The following is a 13,647-nucleotide window of genomic DNA, read 5'->3' as shown; positions in this document are numbered from 1 at the left end:
TTCACCTTCTAAAACTATATACGATTATTTCTTACACGAATTATTTGAAATGTCCAACGGAAATACTAAAGTTTTATTTGCATATTACATTTTTAATAATAATAATAATTAATATAATATTCACAGTAAAATATTTAATATTTTATATCGTACAAGACGGCTATTTAAGATTTTTCAACTAAGTTGTTTTTCAGTTCTGCAACACTCATAGACAGACTAATGAATAGACTGAGCACCTTAATTACTACTACTACCAATTATTTCGACTAGGCCCACTTTAAGATTACCATGCAATCTAGCCAAGTTCTCCGTAGTCTCCATTATCAGTGCTCAACTTCCTAGTTGATGTACGCACATTGTCGAGACCGCTACTCCATTGAGTTGATTAACCCAGAGGCATGTCTCCCCTTCTGGTTAGGAAATATCGCGTAGCCAATTCTTTGAGCTGCTGGGGGGCGGGGGCTGCTTGGTGCTGTGGGGCTTGGGGCCAGGTGAAGCCAGGTGAGAAAGAGCACGTCGCTCCGTTCTGAGGCGCCAGCGAAAAGCGTTGAAAGAACCGCATCTGCCGCAATTACGGCGATGAGGTTCTGAGGAGAGCGTCACGTCTCCGGTTCTTAGGCCTCAAGATCACCGATTCAGATGGAGATCGAGATGGAGATGAAGATGAAGATGAAGATCTGGTCGTAGTTGCTAATCAACTCGTTTATCGGCCTCAGACTCGTCAGCGTAATCAATCATTGGCCAGATAAACAAGCGTGTGGATCGAGCTTATCTGATCCGTAGTCGGGGACCCTCGAATGGCACGTAAATCGCTTCCGGCGGACTTGGCAAACTGGCTCTTATCACGGGCCTAATTAAACTCATTACAATCAACGTATGCACACAGAAGATACACAAAAGTCTTTGGAGAAGAGCCTGTAACTTATAACTTCTATAAAGTTATATAACTGGAGCAATTAGTTTGAAAAGTTTTAAATTTCTCATAAATCTTTTAAATTTGGTCTTCTTTTTATATCTTTCAAAGTCGCTATGGAAATGTAAGACACAATAACAATTTATTTAAATTTAAATTTATTTTGTAAATTTTTATATATTGCCTTCTTTACTACCCTTTGTAAATCAAATTGATAGAGAACAAACTTTCGCCCCCTATAATGCCAAACAAGCCAACTAGTTCGATTGGCGGTAGTTTGACTGTAAACTGAAGTGAATCGAAATGAAATGACGTGAAATGCCGATGGGCATTAAAATGCATTCGAATCGGAACACATTTCACTACTAATCAGAGCGATAGCCGGACGATGGACTATGGACGGCGGACGGCGGACAATGGACTGCGGCTCGGAAGGCTCATGCATTTTTAATGCCCCATTTTGTGGCCGGAAGGAAGCGCAACACGTAAACGTGTTAATATGGACAGCACAATCTATTAATTTGTCAACAATAAAGTAAGACAAGCGACAGGCGACATCGTTCCCGAATGAGAGCATTGATTAGAAGCAACGTTCTGTTCTTCTGGCCAGACTCACTGCCCAGTTCCACAACTTTTGGGGTCTGGGCAGGAGGAGCACGGCCATCAGCTTGTTGTCAGCACAGCAGGTACGAAATTAATATGCGAGCAACAATTAAGATAAGCGCGCAAACTTGTGAAGTGACTGCTGCGAGGAGGGCGCAGTCGGTGGCCCCAATTGAGGTTGTCCGGCGACCGCAGCGGCCGCCAATGACTAAGGCGACAACAAGCTGGAGAGAGTCGGGGAAGAGGCTCCACACAGTTAAGATGACACCGAGAGAAAATGCACCACACATTCCAGTGATTTTATATAATAATTTGTACAATGAAATACCGTGGTAACTAAAGTGCTTTCTACGTAAAGAGTAAATAATTCATTTTTATTTAATACTAATACTTATTTATAATTTTTTTTTAATTTATTTAAGCTTATTTTAAGCATTTTTTTAACATATTACTATTAACTATACCTTTAGCTTTATATTAAATTATGTAAGCCCAACCTAATCTTTTAGTTTCTATATTATTTGTATGTATTTATTTTATCTTTACTAGAAAGTATTTTTTTTCCAGTGTAGAAGAAAACCAAGAGCAGCGATCTTGATCGCACCTCGCCGAACAGACTCTGCGGTAGCCCGAAAAAATAAACAAGCCGAGCTGCAAAAATACTTTATACGAGTTGAACAAATTTAACCACATCCATTAAGCAAGACCTTGATGACAAACGGCGGCAAGTCTTTCGTGCGATAATAATAAGTATTCATTTCAGATATAATTTTTGTCGCACTTTCCTTTTGGCCATCGGTTCTGGTTATTTTCGGCATGCCCATACCTATATAATAATAATTTAAGTTGCCCTTTTGCCGATTGCCGATTATATTTTTGGGTGGAATGTTTTTATTAAATTAATGGCGATAGAGGCGGTATCTGTTTGAGAATGCAGGCTTAAATTGATTTTATTATGATTTATAGAACGCCAAAAGGTATAAGTATGTGCTGAATTTTCAACACTACCAAATGCAGCGCATATACTTGAATGTTCATAAGTATCTTTTATTTTATAGCATACACATTAGTATAAAGCCTATTGTATTAAACACTTAAATCGCGTGCTTGAAGTACTCTTCCTTTCCGGTCGCATCGGCCTTCATGGTCTTAGCTCCAGGACGCCAGTTGACCGGGCAGACCTCACCGAACTCATCGCTGAACTGGAAGGCCTGAACCAGACGCAGTGCCTCATCCACACTGCGACCCACTCCCATGTCGTTCACCGTGATCTGGCGAATGCGTCCCTCGCGATCGATGATGAAGAGGGCGCGTAGAGCCAATCCGGTGTCCTCATCGAGAACTCCATAGTCCCTGGCTATCTTCATGTTCTTGTCGGCCAACAATGGTATGTCCAATTCACCCAGACCTCCGTTCTTTCTGGGTGTATTCATCCAGGCGCAGTGCACAAAGTGACTATCAGTGGAACAGGCCAAGACTTCGCAGCCCACATTCCTGAATTCCGGAGCTCTATCACTGAATGCCTGCAACTCCGTGGGGCAGACGTACGAAAAGTCAGCCGGATAAAAAACCAGCAGGACATATCTGCCACGCAAATCCGTAAGAGCAAAATTACGATAACCACCGGCCACCACCGCATTGGTAGTAAAATTAGGAGCCACTTGGTTTATATTGAGCATACGCATCTTGACGGTTTTATGTTAGCTTTTTGTTTTGAGCTAAGAAAGAAAAATTCTACTGGTTTTTGTGATTTCAAGACTGAATGATCTGACTAGGAGTTATATATTTTGGCATGCTTTATATAGAGTTTCATAAATTTGAACTTGCCTTTGTAACTGTGTAACACTAACGTAATTAAATTCGTTTATTCACTCATTTTGAGTTGACCTGCATAAATCCGAAATTTTTGACATTTTCCCCTTAATCACATTTCAATGCACATTCTCTTACAAATGCCTTTTCATTTTTGTGTCATTTCCCTCTCGAATTTCCAATTCAACCGACAATCGTAACACGATCAGCTCCAATTAGAGCGTCCTTTTGGCAACATAAACCGAATCGCAATCGATTAAATTGAATCCAATTCAATTATGTGAATTGAGGGGCTCGACGAACCATACACCTGCCGCCGCTGAATGGGCGTGTGAAATGATTGTTGTGTTAATTTCGCATATGACACCATCAGCCAGCCGTCAGGGAAATTCAAGCACTTTATGCGGTTTATTGGCTTTGATCGATTGAGAGAGTCGCATTTTTTATATATTTATTATATACTCATATGTCGCGCCAGACATACGGGTCTCGGGTTTCTTGACAGCTCATTCAGTGCGGTCTCTTTTTTAGCATACGTTTTTGTGCCAATTTTGAGTTGGTATAATATTTGGAGGCGATTTAGCAGCACGTCAATTACCGCCGGCCACCTGATGACAGTTGCAATTAAAAGCGGCGAGGAAAGAGAAAAAAAATACGAGAAAAACACGAAAATGCGGGGAAAATAGTTGCCAGTCAACACGGATGGATGGATGCCTGTTAATAGACATGTAAACTGCAATTAAAACAAGCCAACGGGGTGGGGCCAACTCCAAAATATTTTGACTCGGCCAACTAACATGGCCAACAAGACGGCGGCCAGAGACTTTTCTTTAATTAAAATATTTAAGCACGCAAATAGGCCTGTCTCTCCATCTGTCTCTATGTGGCCAAGTATACCCTTCAGCCCCTATATCTGCCATATAATCGTACAACCTTTTCGGGATCTGCGGGAAAACTCAACTCAACTGGGCGTGTCCACGATATATAGCCTAGTATAGAGTTCCCGAGCACGGAGCTGCCGTTGTGCGGCTTTAATCAAAGTTTTTGCCAGCGGGGAATCAATCATTTGAAATTTAAACGTCATCGTGCGTCAGACAACTCATAAGACAAACCAAGAGTAACAGCGGGCGAACCAGCCCAGATCGCTACAATTCGAGATGGAAACGTGAGGGTCTCTCGGATTGGCAATTACAAATGCAGTTAATGGTTAATAAACAAAGCACTTTGCAACACCAATTAGTGAAACGACCTATTGAATAATAAAAATTTTATTTTATTTACACAGCCTAAAGTAAAGTACCATATTTCACGGTATTTCACGTAGTAAATGGGCTGCAAGTACTGGTATAAATATATCAATTTTCTAAGATAAAGAAAAATAAAATAAATAGCCCTGTTTTTAAAAACATCAAAATTACTGTTTTATATGCTTTTGAACACTTAAAATGTTTTCCTTTTTGTAAGTACCATACATGTATCCTTGTTTATTTAAGTATTTGCTACTTATGTATGTATGTTTTAGTCGACATTTAAAATTAAAAATTCGTTATTAAAATAAATCTGCTAGGCATATTTCACTAGACAGGCTTCTAAATTTGATTGAATAGTTTGATATATTATTATATAAACTTGATCCCTATAGTTCTTCGTGTCACGATATCCCTCTCCCATCTCGAACTCCATGGTGAATGCGAATGTGGCGTGTCCGAGTTTTTAGCAAGTCGCCTCCCAGTCCAAGAAGAAATCAACCAAAAACCAAACCCCCGGCCGACGGCCAACGCAATCACAGAATACATTTTTCTTTCTTAAGGTTTTGTATGATGTTTTTCGTGTATTTCTGTGTATATATTTTTTTTGGTTTTTTGCGTTTTTTGCCGACCTGTCTTCATGTTTCGGCGTAGTTTTGTTAATGAAAGCCAAGAGCGAAATTAATGCGTGTGGCCAACGCCATCAGCAGCGCCCCCAGCTTATCACTGTCAGGCGATCTAAACTGGAACTGGACCTCGTTTAGGCCAAGTCGCAGCGAACTGGGCTGATCTGCTGGCTGTTCAACTGAATTTATTTGCCAAATATCTATAGAAATTTATTTGATACGGCCCATGGGAAATTTATGCCCCTGTCGCCTGGCCTTTTGTGTTCGGCATTATCTGTGTTTGCGCACAGATTTTTAATAAGTGATAAGCATTTGAAATGACAATTTTAAAGTCGATTAATTAATTAAATGGCAATTGAAAATGCCACCAAGGCCCACAGAACACCAAAACATGATGGCACAATAAAATATACAAACTGATTGATTTTCGGCTTTTTAGGCATATATTTTAATTCTGTTAGTGATTTTATTGTTTGGTTTATGTGTCAGATTTAATGTGAATATTTTCGAGAATTAGCTTACGGCCGGTTTGTTATCTTGAATAAGGAAATTGAATGGTTATTCAGACTGAACCTGGGGTAATGTATTGCTCATTTTATGTTTTGACATTTTCATGACACGATTCCGTGTTTAAAGATAACCGATTTAAAGTATATTAAATAGAATGCTGATATGGCAGTGGTTCAGAGCTCTTGTTTTCTAGCTAAAATCGTACTTAATAAGTAAAGTGCAATATGTTTTTTTGCTCTCTTGAAGTTATTTAGCAAATGATAGCATATTTATGTACGAAATGTGTCAAAGTCAAGAAAAAACACAAAGAACACATTTAAGTGGAATATCTGAGCTTAAGACGTGAGATTTTTCTTTTTGTTCTTATGCACCTGGAATATAATGAGGCAAAAAACAGTGTGATTTGCATTTAAATGGTTTTAGCTTAAGCTCTACAAAAAGAGTTTATAGTAAAACCATTTCCGGTAAGAACCCAATTTGAAATACCTCGTTAATCTGTACAGAAAACTAAAAACTTTTTTAAATTATTTGTATTATTTGTTTTTAATATAATATACAAACTCTATGAAATAAATTTCATAGTTTTTTATTGATTACAATGAAATCATTTGTTACAAAGTGAAAAAATCCTTTCTCGTTTATAGTAGGTCCAAATAGCAAACCTTTTTAATAAGCCCAATACTGCATGAATAAAATTGATCCTTATTTATTCAAATTTGATTACAACTCAATTTGAATTTTTAATTCTATATCGAGCATTTAACAAGGCATGGAAAATGCCACTTAGTTCAACCCGCCTGAATTCCAATCACACGCCCTCCCAAAACCATCATGATGGACCGAAAAGCCTTTAACTTTCGTATTATTCTGTTTTCCCATGGAACGCCTTGTTAAACGCTCATAGTTCAATAGTTTGAACTCTTTTTAATTGATCTTGATTAATCGCACAGCACACACAGATACGAAATTACGAAAAAAACCAAAATACAGATGCCGCCCAAGGAGGCGGAAAGGCAGGCTCCCCATATCGAATCGGTAGCCCGACCATTAATTACGCTTTAATTACCCGCCGAAAAAAAAAATAGGAAAAATATATACGTATATATAAAACGCGTGGGGCAAAAACCTTAATAGTTTCGCCTTATCAGCATAGAGTTTCGCTCGCCAGCACTCCTAATTTCATTAGTTTAATGGCACAAAACTGTGGAAAAACCAACAAAGCAACGAAAACACCGACGAATGGCTACCAAACTACGCAAAACGTGCAGACGGGGTGGCAGCACAAAAAAATTGTTAACAATTGTGAGAATAAATTGCTAAATAATTAAGTGGATCAACGGCCGTTGGCCGACCGAGCAGCTCGAGAGATCTCAGACTCCAAATTGCATATGATTAATTAAAGGAAATAAAATGCTGACGACGGCAGCGGCCACTAGAGAATGAGTAGCAGAAAAATACAGATACAAAAAAAAAACTAAAAAAAAAAAAAAAAAAAACAAGAGCAGACCGAGGAGCCAACGAACGAAAATCTTTTTCTTTAATTAATATTGAAGTGAAGCAAACCGAAGTTCAGTAGCGAACCGACAGCAGAAACTGGAAAAAAAACGACAAAAAAAATGGGCAAGAAAGACAGGAGGCGTTTTTCAACTCATTAACGTTCAAACAAATTCATTTGCATATCTCTACCTGCCCCAAATTAATATTCCATGGCTTCAACATTCTTCTCGACTTTTTCCGTAAATTTGAAACGCTTAAGAAACGAGCTGAGAAATGGTCTCACACACAATTTGAACTGCAACACTGCTCAGTCAGTCAGTTTTCCCCACCTTCGCCAAACACCACTTATTTTATTTCAGTTTCCTTTGTCTAAATGATTTTTATTAACATTTTTTGCTTTTTGCGTCAGGTATTCGAGTAGGGATACGCATTTGCTGTGTCACTGCAGCCAAGCGTGCCAGTGCTGCCAGTTTAGCTAGTAGGCTAGAAGGGATCAGAGCTATTAACTTTTCTAGCTAAGAAATCTATTAAAATTCCAAAGGATTTAGAAAGTACTGAAAGCCTTCTCAAGAGTGCTCAATTATAAAGTTTTGAACATATATTTTTATTGAGCACACATATATCATATAAACAATCACTTGTTTTGATAATCTGCTTGCAGAATTTTCAGCTTATCAACTTAAAAAAATAACTGGAATAAAATATCAGAAAATGTTTCAGCAGCATAAGTAATATACAAATGAACTATCTCCTTTAAAAAATATTTTTTCCAAAATATTATCCACCTGCTTATGGGCTGGAGAACCTCTGTCTGGCTACTTTCCTAGTCTAAGCTAGCTAGTTTTTCCTATAGCACCTCAGTGGAGGGGCGATCGTGTGGAGTTGGGAAGGGGGGCGTTCCAAGGGAAAAGACGCCGGCGCATACGAAACGGGGTCCAAAAGCCGAGTGCTGGGCGTCAACTGCATGCCATGCGTAAATGCCAAAAGCGGCGATCCGACCCTCGTCTTAACCCTCCAGTGCCCCTTTGCGGCTTATCTGCTTGTATTCATCTTGAAAATTGTTTCTAGTTGAAGTTTGCCTTTTAATTGTTAGGCGCAAACAGCCGACCGACCGAACGACCGAACGGCCGACTAAATTAAATTTATACCTACTGCATCGGCGGTTTCTTTCGCACATTTAACCCCTGTCAGTTCCATCTGGTTGCGTGTTTTCCCTGTGGTCGGTATGCGAAAGTAGCCCCAGCTCGGCCCTCCATAGAGGATATGGTGTATGGATCGTCGTCACATGTCGCCCATTGAGCATGTGCAGCCTTTCAGGTTAACCGACTATCTCGTTCTCTATCAACATTTTCTAGCCCTCTCTCATTCGGGCAGGTCAATAAATTCCGCCGGAAAGTGAATTATTATAACGTTTTTATTAAAGTATGCCCTTGCATCTAGTCCAGTTTTACACACACACACGGATATCTCACATAATTAGCATAGTTATGGGGGTACCGTGTTTATCTAGGGGTTGGCTCAGTTTAACTGTCTAATTTTTCACTCAACTGTCCACATTTGCCGTTGCATATTTATTAATTTGTCCAATTCCACTGACAAATGATAAAAAGCTTGACAATTAATGAGAATATCTGCCCGAATAAAAGGTGTCGTATTAATTAGAATACTGGACCAGGGGGGTCGCCTAGTGCTAATGTAGGGGTGTTGAGTTAGGGGTAGGTGGTCCAGCACTAGCCTAAAATTTATGAGCACTGTACAGGATTAATATCCTTTTTATGTCGTGGTTTGTTGTTTCATGTCGCACTTAATCATGAGCAATTGTAACCGCACCGACAAGAAATGTGTTAATTTCGAGTGAACGTTTTATTATGAAAGGTTTCTTTTACATTAACAAAAACGTTTAAGCATAATAATAATTTTTTTATTACCTAAATTAGTTGTACTTATGTATGCCATAAATCATACAGCAAGTTTAAACACACCCTTTGAAATATTAAACTATAATATATCTCCTTTCCTGCACTTTTAAACAACTATTAACTCAAAATGTATCTTATTTTGGTTTTTAATCATCATATCTACATTGCTCAAAGATTATTATACTTTCATTAGTTTTGAAAATTATGAAAGTAATAGGGCTCAAAAAATGGATACATGCAGCTTCTCAAATCAAATGCAATAAATCTACAATCTATGATCGTTGCCCAAATTTAGACACCATCAGTTCAATAAAATCCAAAAAATATTCACTCATTCAATCAAAGAGCCATTCAAGACTTTGAATCACCGAAAACGTTTGAAAGCCATGAATTACCATATCGGCAACCCGCGAGCTTTGTACAAGTGTATACACATGTTACTTATTCATGGGATTGTAGTTTCTTTTTTATTTCTGAAAGGGCAGGTGGGTCGGTGAAGGGGGGAGGAGGAGTTTTGGAGGCGAAGAACCCTTTGTACCCCCGCCTTTGTGATTATTATTATTATTCGGAGGGGGCCCCCAAAAGAGCGCCATTTAAGCCGCTTGTTGTTTGGTATTTTTCACAGCTCCGCACAAAAGATGGATCTTCGTCTCCAGCGGAGAGTGCTCACGATCGATTTGGAATCGTTGAAATATTTCCCAAAAAAAGAAAAGTTTTTCTTGTTCCGATGAGGAGGTTTCATTAGCGTTTCGGGTACACCTGATGTGTCTTTCATTTTTTCTTTTCCGGACAATGGAACCCCCACAGGAGACTGTTTTGAATAACTCGAAATGAAACGAAACAAAACGCAACAATGCATTTGCTTCACTGAGACGGATGTGCAGCGTTTTTAGGGTTCATTGCGTTCACCTCATCGAACCGCACAAGATGTTCATTCACATGACTCGACAGTCCCGAAAAAATGCAAGACAATTAAACAAATTAACAAAACAACAGAGTGCACGGATGGGCCAGCTTACAGCAATTTAACACATGAGAAAATCGAAGAGCATCGCCCGACCATTAGCCATTAACTCGAAAACCCTCCTCCGGTTCTTCATCCAACTCATTTCTGGCCAAACTGCGCGGGTGTTTCCCAACTGTCAGCTGTTTGTTAGGGAAGTTCAAGTTGAACCTGCCCCAGGTAATTAAGTTTCGAATTTTACTTTTCAATAGGCCATCAGGTTTGACCTCCTCCCCCATCAACCAGCCATTTGAACCCTTTCGCCGGTCACATGGTCACATGTGTGTGCGTCTAATTTCATGGCTGTTAGCCGAAAGGGCCAAGTCCGAAAGGTCTCGCAAGACAGGCATTTAGTATGCATGTTCCCCTCATCGTCTGGCTGGCCGCCTAAAAATTCTGCTTTTCCTTAGGAACAACAACTTTTATTATTGACATCAAACGACCAGTGCACAAATGATGACCCCAGAACGAAATGTGACCCCCGAAAAAGAGGGTTGAGAATGACATGGAAGCGGAAATACTCTATCCACCATTTTTGCAACTGACAGATGTAAACCTTATACTACTGTTATTGATATATTCTTCTTTCAAAGTAAAAAATTAAATTTTTTAGACTTTCTACAAAGTAATTAGATTTCATTCACACACTCTCATTGGTATTAGAACTAATCTTACTTGCTGGAATATTTTTAGGTGCCAACTCCAGATTAATGTTCAGTTGTGTCTAATTCACAGTAAAAACACAACTTAATTTCCGTTTCCGCTGTAAAAACTCGGCAGTAATCAGCATCTCTTCAGCCTCATTGACAAATCAATCACTCAGATCGTTAATTACTTCTCCCGAACGAAGTGCCATAAATATGTGACTTCTAATCTCCATCGAATCCTATCGCGGAGACAAATGCATCCATCAGATCCAAAAACCAAAACCCCACCACTAAGCCCACTCAACTTGACTCAACTCTTTCGCCTGAAGAGCATCTAAAAACACAATGAAACAATCCCAAAAAAAATAAAGGAGAACAGAAAAAGTTCGAGGGCAGCAAATAGCGACAAAGAAAACTCATAAAAACGTTTAATGATGTCACAAAACGTAATAAAAATGCAATAAAATGTCAAAATTATTGAATTTACGATACGAAACAAGTTCAAAAAATAACAACAAAGAGCAACAGCAACAACAACGATATAATAACAAAAGAAGAAGCAACCAAAATAACAATAACCAGGGGACCGAATTCCAATTTCGGGACGGAGGAACACCTCTGCAACTCTTTGACCGCTCAGATGGAATGGGTTATATTATATTATATGGCATTAGTATGTTCCATTGTTGTTACCGATGGTACTTGTTGTTGCTTTTGCTGCTCTCCATTGTTGTTGCTGTGTGCGTCGTTGCGTTGAGTGCAACATGCGTATTGCTGTTGTTGTCGATGATGCCGCAAGGTGTCGCGCATTGCAAACTACTCTACCATAACCCTAACCCACGCGGCCTAATTTGAATAAATTTCAAGTGTAGACTCGGTGTTTGCATTTTATGCACAGTGAAAAAATATCGTAGCATCAACTATTTATAACATTATTCTAAGCTAGTAGTTATATTAAGGTAGAAATTCAAAGCATTTCAAAGATAATTCATAAAAAAAGGCATCATTTTGGTTAAGAATTCTATGTTCAATCATTAGATCAATCTTTCTCCAAGTGCAGTTGCATGTGTATATATTTTAAAACTCTTTTTTTGGAGTACCATTAGTAGAGCGATTGATTCTTATCTGAAACGTTATCAAATTTGTGTTTCCTTTTGCTGTATCCTATTTGATTTTGGGTTACATATAGCGGTGGATAAAAGGCCGAATGGAGACTGCGGGTTAAAGGATTAAGGGTCAAGGGGTTTAAACTAATGGGTTACATGCGGCGATAGGGGATCCCAAAAAAGAAAAACCGGAGAATCATCAATCCCGAAAGGCAATTACCATATGCCCTGGCTTAGACAGTGTGTCTCCCCAGGAGCAGACTGCTTGACTCTGGAGGTTCTTTCCTTTTACCATCCGAACCCGAACCCGAATCCAGCGTCATCCTGGCCAAGCGATTCCAGACGCACCTCCATCGCCTCATATATGCAGGCATGAGCGGGCATACTAATTAGATCGGATCAAAGAGACTGGTGTTCTCAAACTCGGCCTCGCTTGGATGGGGTAAGCACTGATTTGATTTTTGATTGGGATCGTTTTCACTCGGTTCGATTCAATTGAGAGGAAGCATTAAAGTTGCATTCTTTATGGCCTGACGTGCTCGAAAAGAAATCGGTAGTTCAAAGAAAGAAAATTTTAAAATTTTAGGTGCAAAATGCCTGAGAAGCTCCGATGTATCTTGTTCAAAAAAATGAAAGGAAACCAATTAGGATATATTTCCATAATATCCAAACCAATTCTCTTCTATGCATATTAACTGTTGTATTCTAGTTTATAGTTATCATTATTATTTTACATATTTTAACACTATGAAGTATTTTTCTTGTATTTTTGTTGGCCTGTCATTGTTTGCCCACCTCATTTGGCCAACTATCCAACATATTTTTATTGGAGACAAATTATACCTTGACTTTCAAAAGATGCTATCAAGGTCTACAACGCACATATGTTCGCCGGACATATAGCTATTGACCGACATCTACCCACCAGTAGGCCGGCTCAACGTCACTCGAGTGTCTCGTACTCAGGCACTTGACTCTATCAGAAACAACACACAGCTCATTCAATTATTATTTGTGAAAACACAGCCGAGGCTTACAATTTCATCAATTATAATGTCCGAGGTACGTATGCGTCGGTGCCTCATTAGTGTATAATTATTTTGGCCACAATTCGATCACTCAAATTGAATTGCGGTCACCTATCGCCCATGCCATTCCATTCCGCATCATCTCATTTCATCTCTCAAGTGAACAGAAAATTCTTCCACCACATGCGGCGAGCGCCTTGTTTGCCCCAATTGAAAATGTCAACCTATCAACAACAAATTAACTTGAAAACTTACCAAACAAAAAAAAATTGTGTCTCGAAAAAATACGGAAAGAAAAGCGAAATAAAAAGGCCACTGTCAGTGGAAGAAAGCTAAAAAACCTGGCCGAGTCTATAAGTAAGACGCCGCCTGCTGTTGTATCTGTTGTTTCTGAGTTCCCGAGATGCTGGGGCTGAGAGCTGATGGTCATCATGATATATGAACGGCCTGGGCTAACATTTATGTACCACAAATGTCAACTGTCAATGTCAATTTATATTATGCTGCCACATTGCGGATATGTCAGCATATGAACATATGTATCTCAAAAAAAAAAAAAAAAGTAAAGATACAAAACCAAAAAACAGAACCAACATTTTTTCGGACCGGGCTTGGTGCCTGTTTTGTTTTGGGCCTTAAGTCCGAACCGGGACTGAGTGACCGTCCTACGCAAATTGGTCTTTCTTCCACGGATCCCAAGATCTGGGAGCCGGGGATCACAAGTATTTATAACATT

General features: G+C 39.2%; 1 protein-coding gene across 1 annotated transcript; it reads right to left on the bottom strand.

Moving 5' to 3' along the window:
* Positions 1 to 2,549: 2,549 nt before the first annotated feature.
* On the bottom strand, positions 2,550 to 3,301 carry LOC6605758 (peroxiredoxin-2). The gene has a single exon (XM_002030537.2). The coding sequence runs from the start codon at positions 3,199 to 3,201 to the stop codon at positions 2,611 to 2,613; it is 591 nt and encodes a 196-aa protein (XP_002030573.1). The 5' UTR covers positions 3,202 to 3,301; the 3' UTR covers positions 2,550 to 2,610.
* Positions 3,302 to 13,647: the final 10,346 nt, after the last annotated feature.

The sequence above is a fragment of the Drosophila sechellia genome, chromosome 3L (genome assembly GCF_004382195.2).
Source record: "Drosophila sechellia strain sech25 chromosome 3L, ASM438219v1, whole genome shotgun sequence".
Taxonomy (NCBI): domain Eukaryota; kingdom Metazoa; phylum Arthropoda; class Insecta; order Diptera; family Drosophilidae; genus Drosophila; species Drosophila sechellia.
The sequence above is the reverse complement of the archived record's forward strand: the minus strand, read 5'-3'. Positions and strand labels throughout refer to the sequence as shown.

Coding starts and splice junctions, on each gene's coding strand:
- LOC6605758 (XM_002030537.2), bottom strand. CDS start 3,201: ATGCGTATGCTCAATATAAACCAAGTGGCTCCTAATTTTACTACCAAT.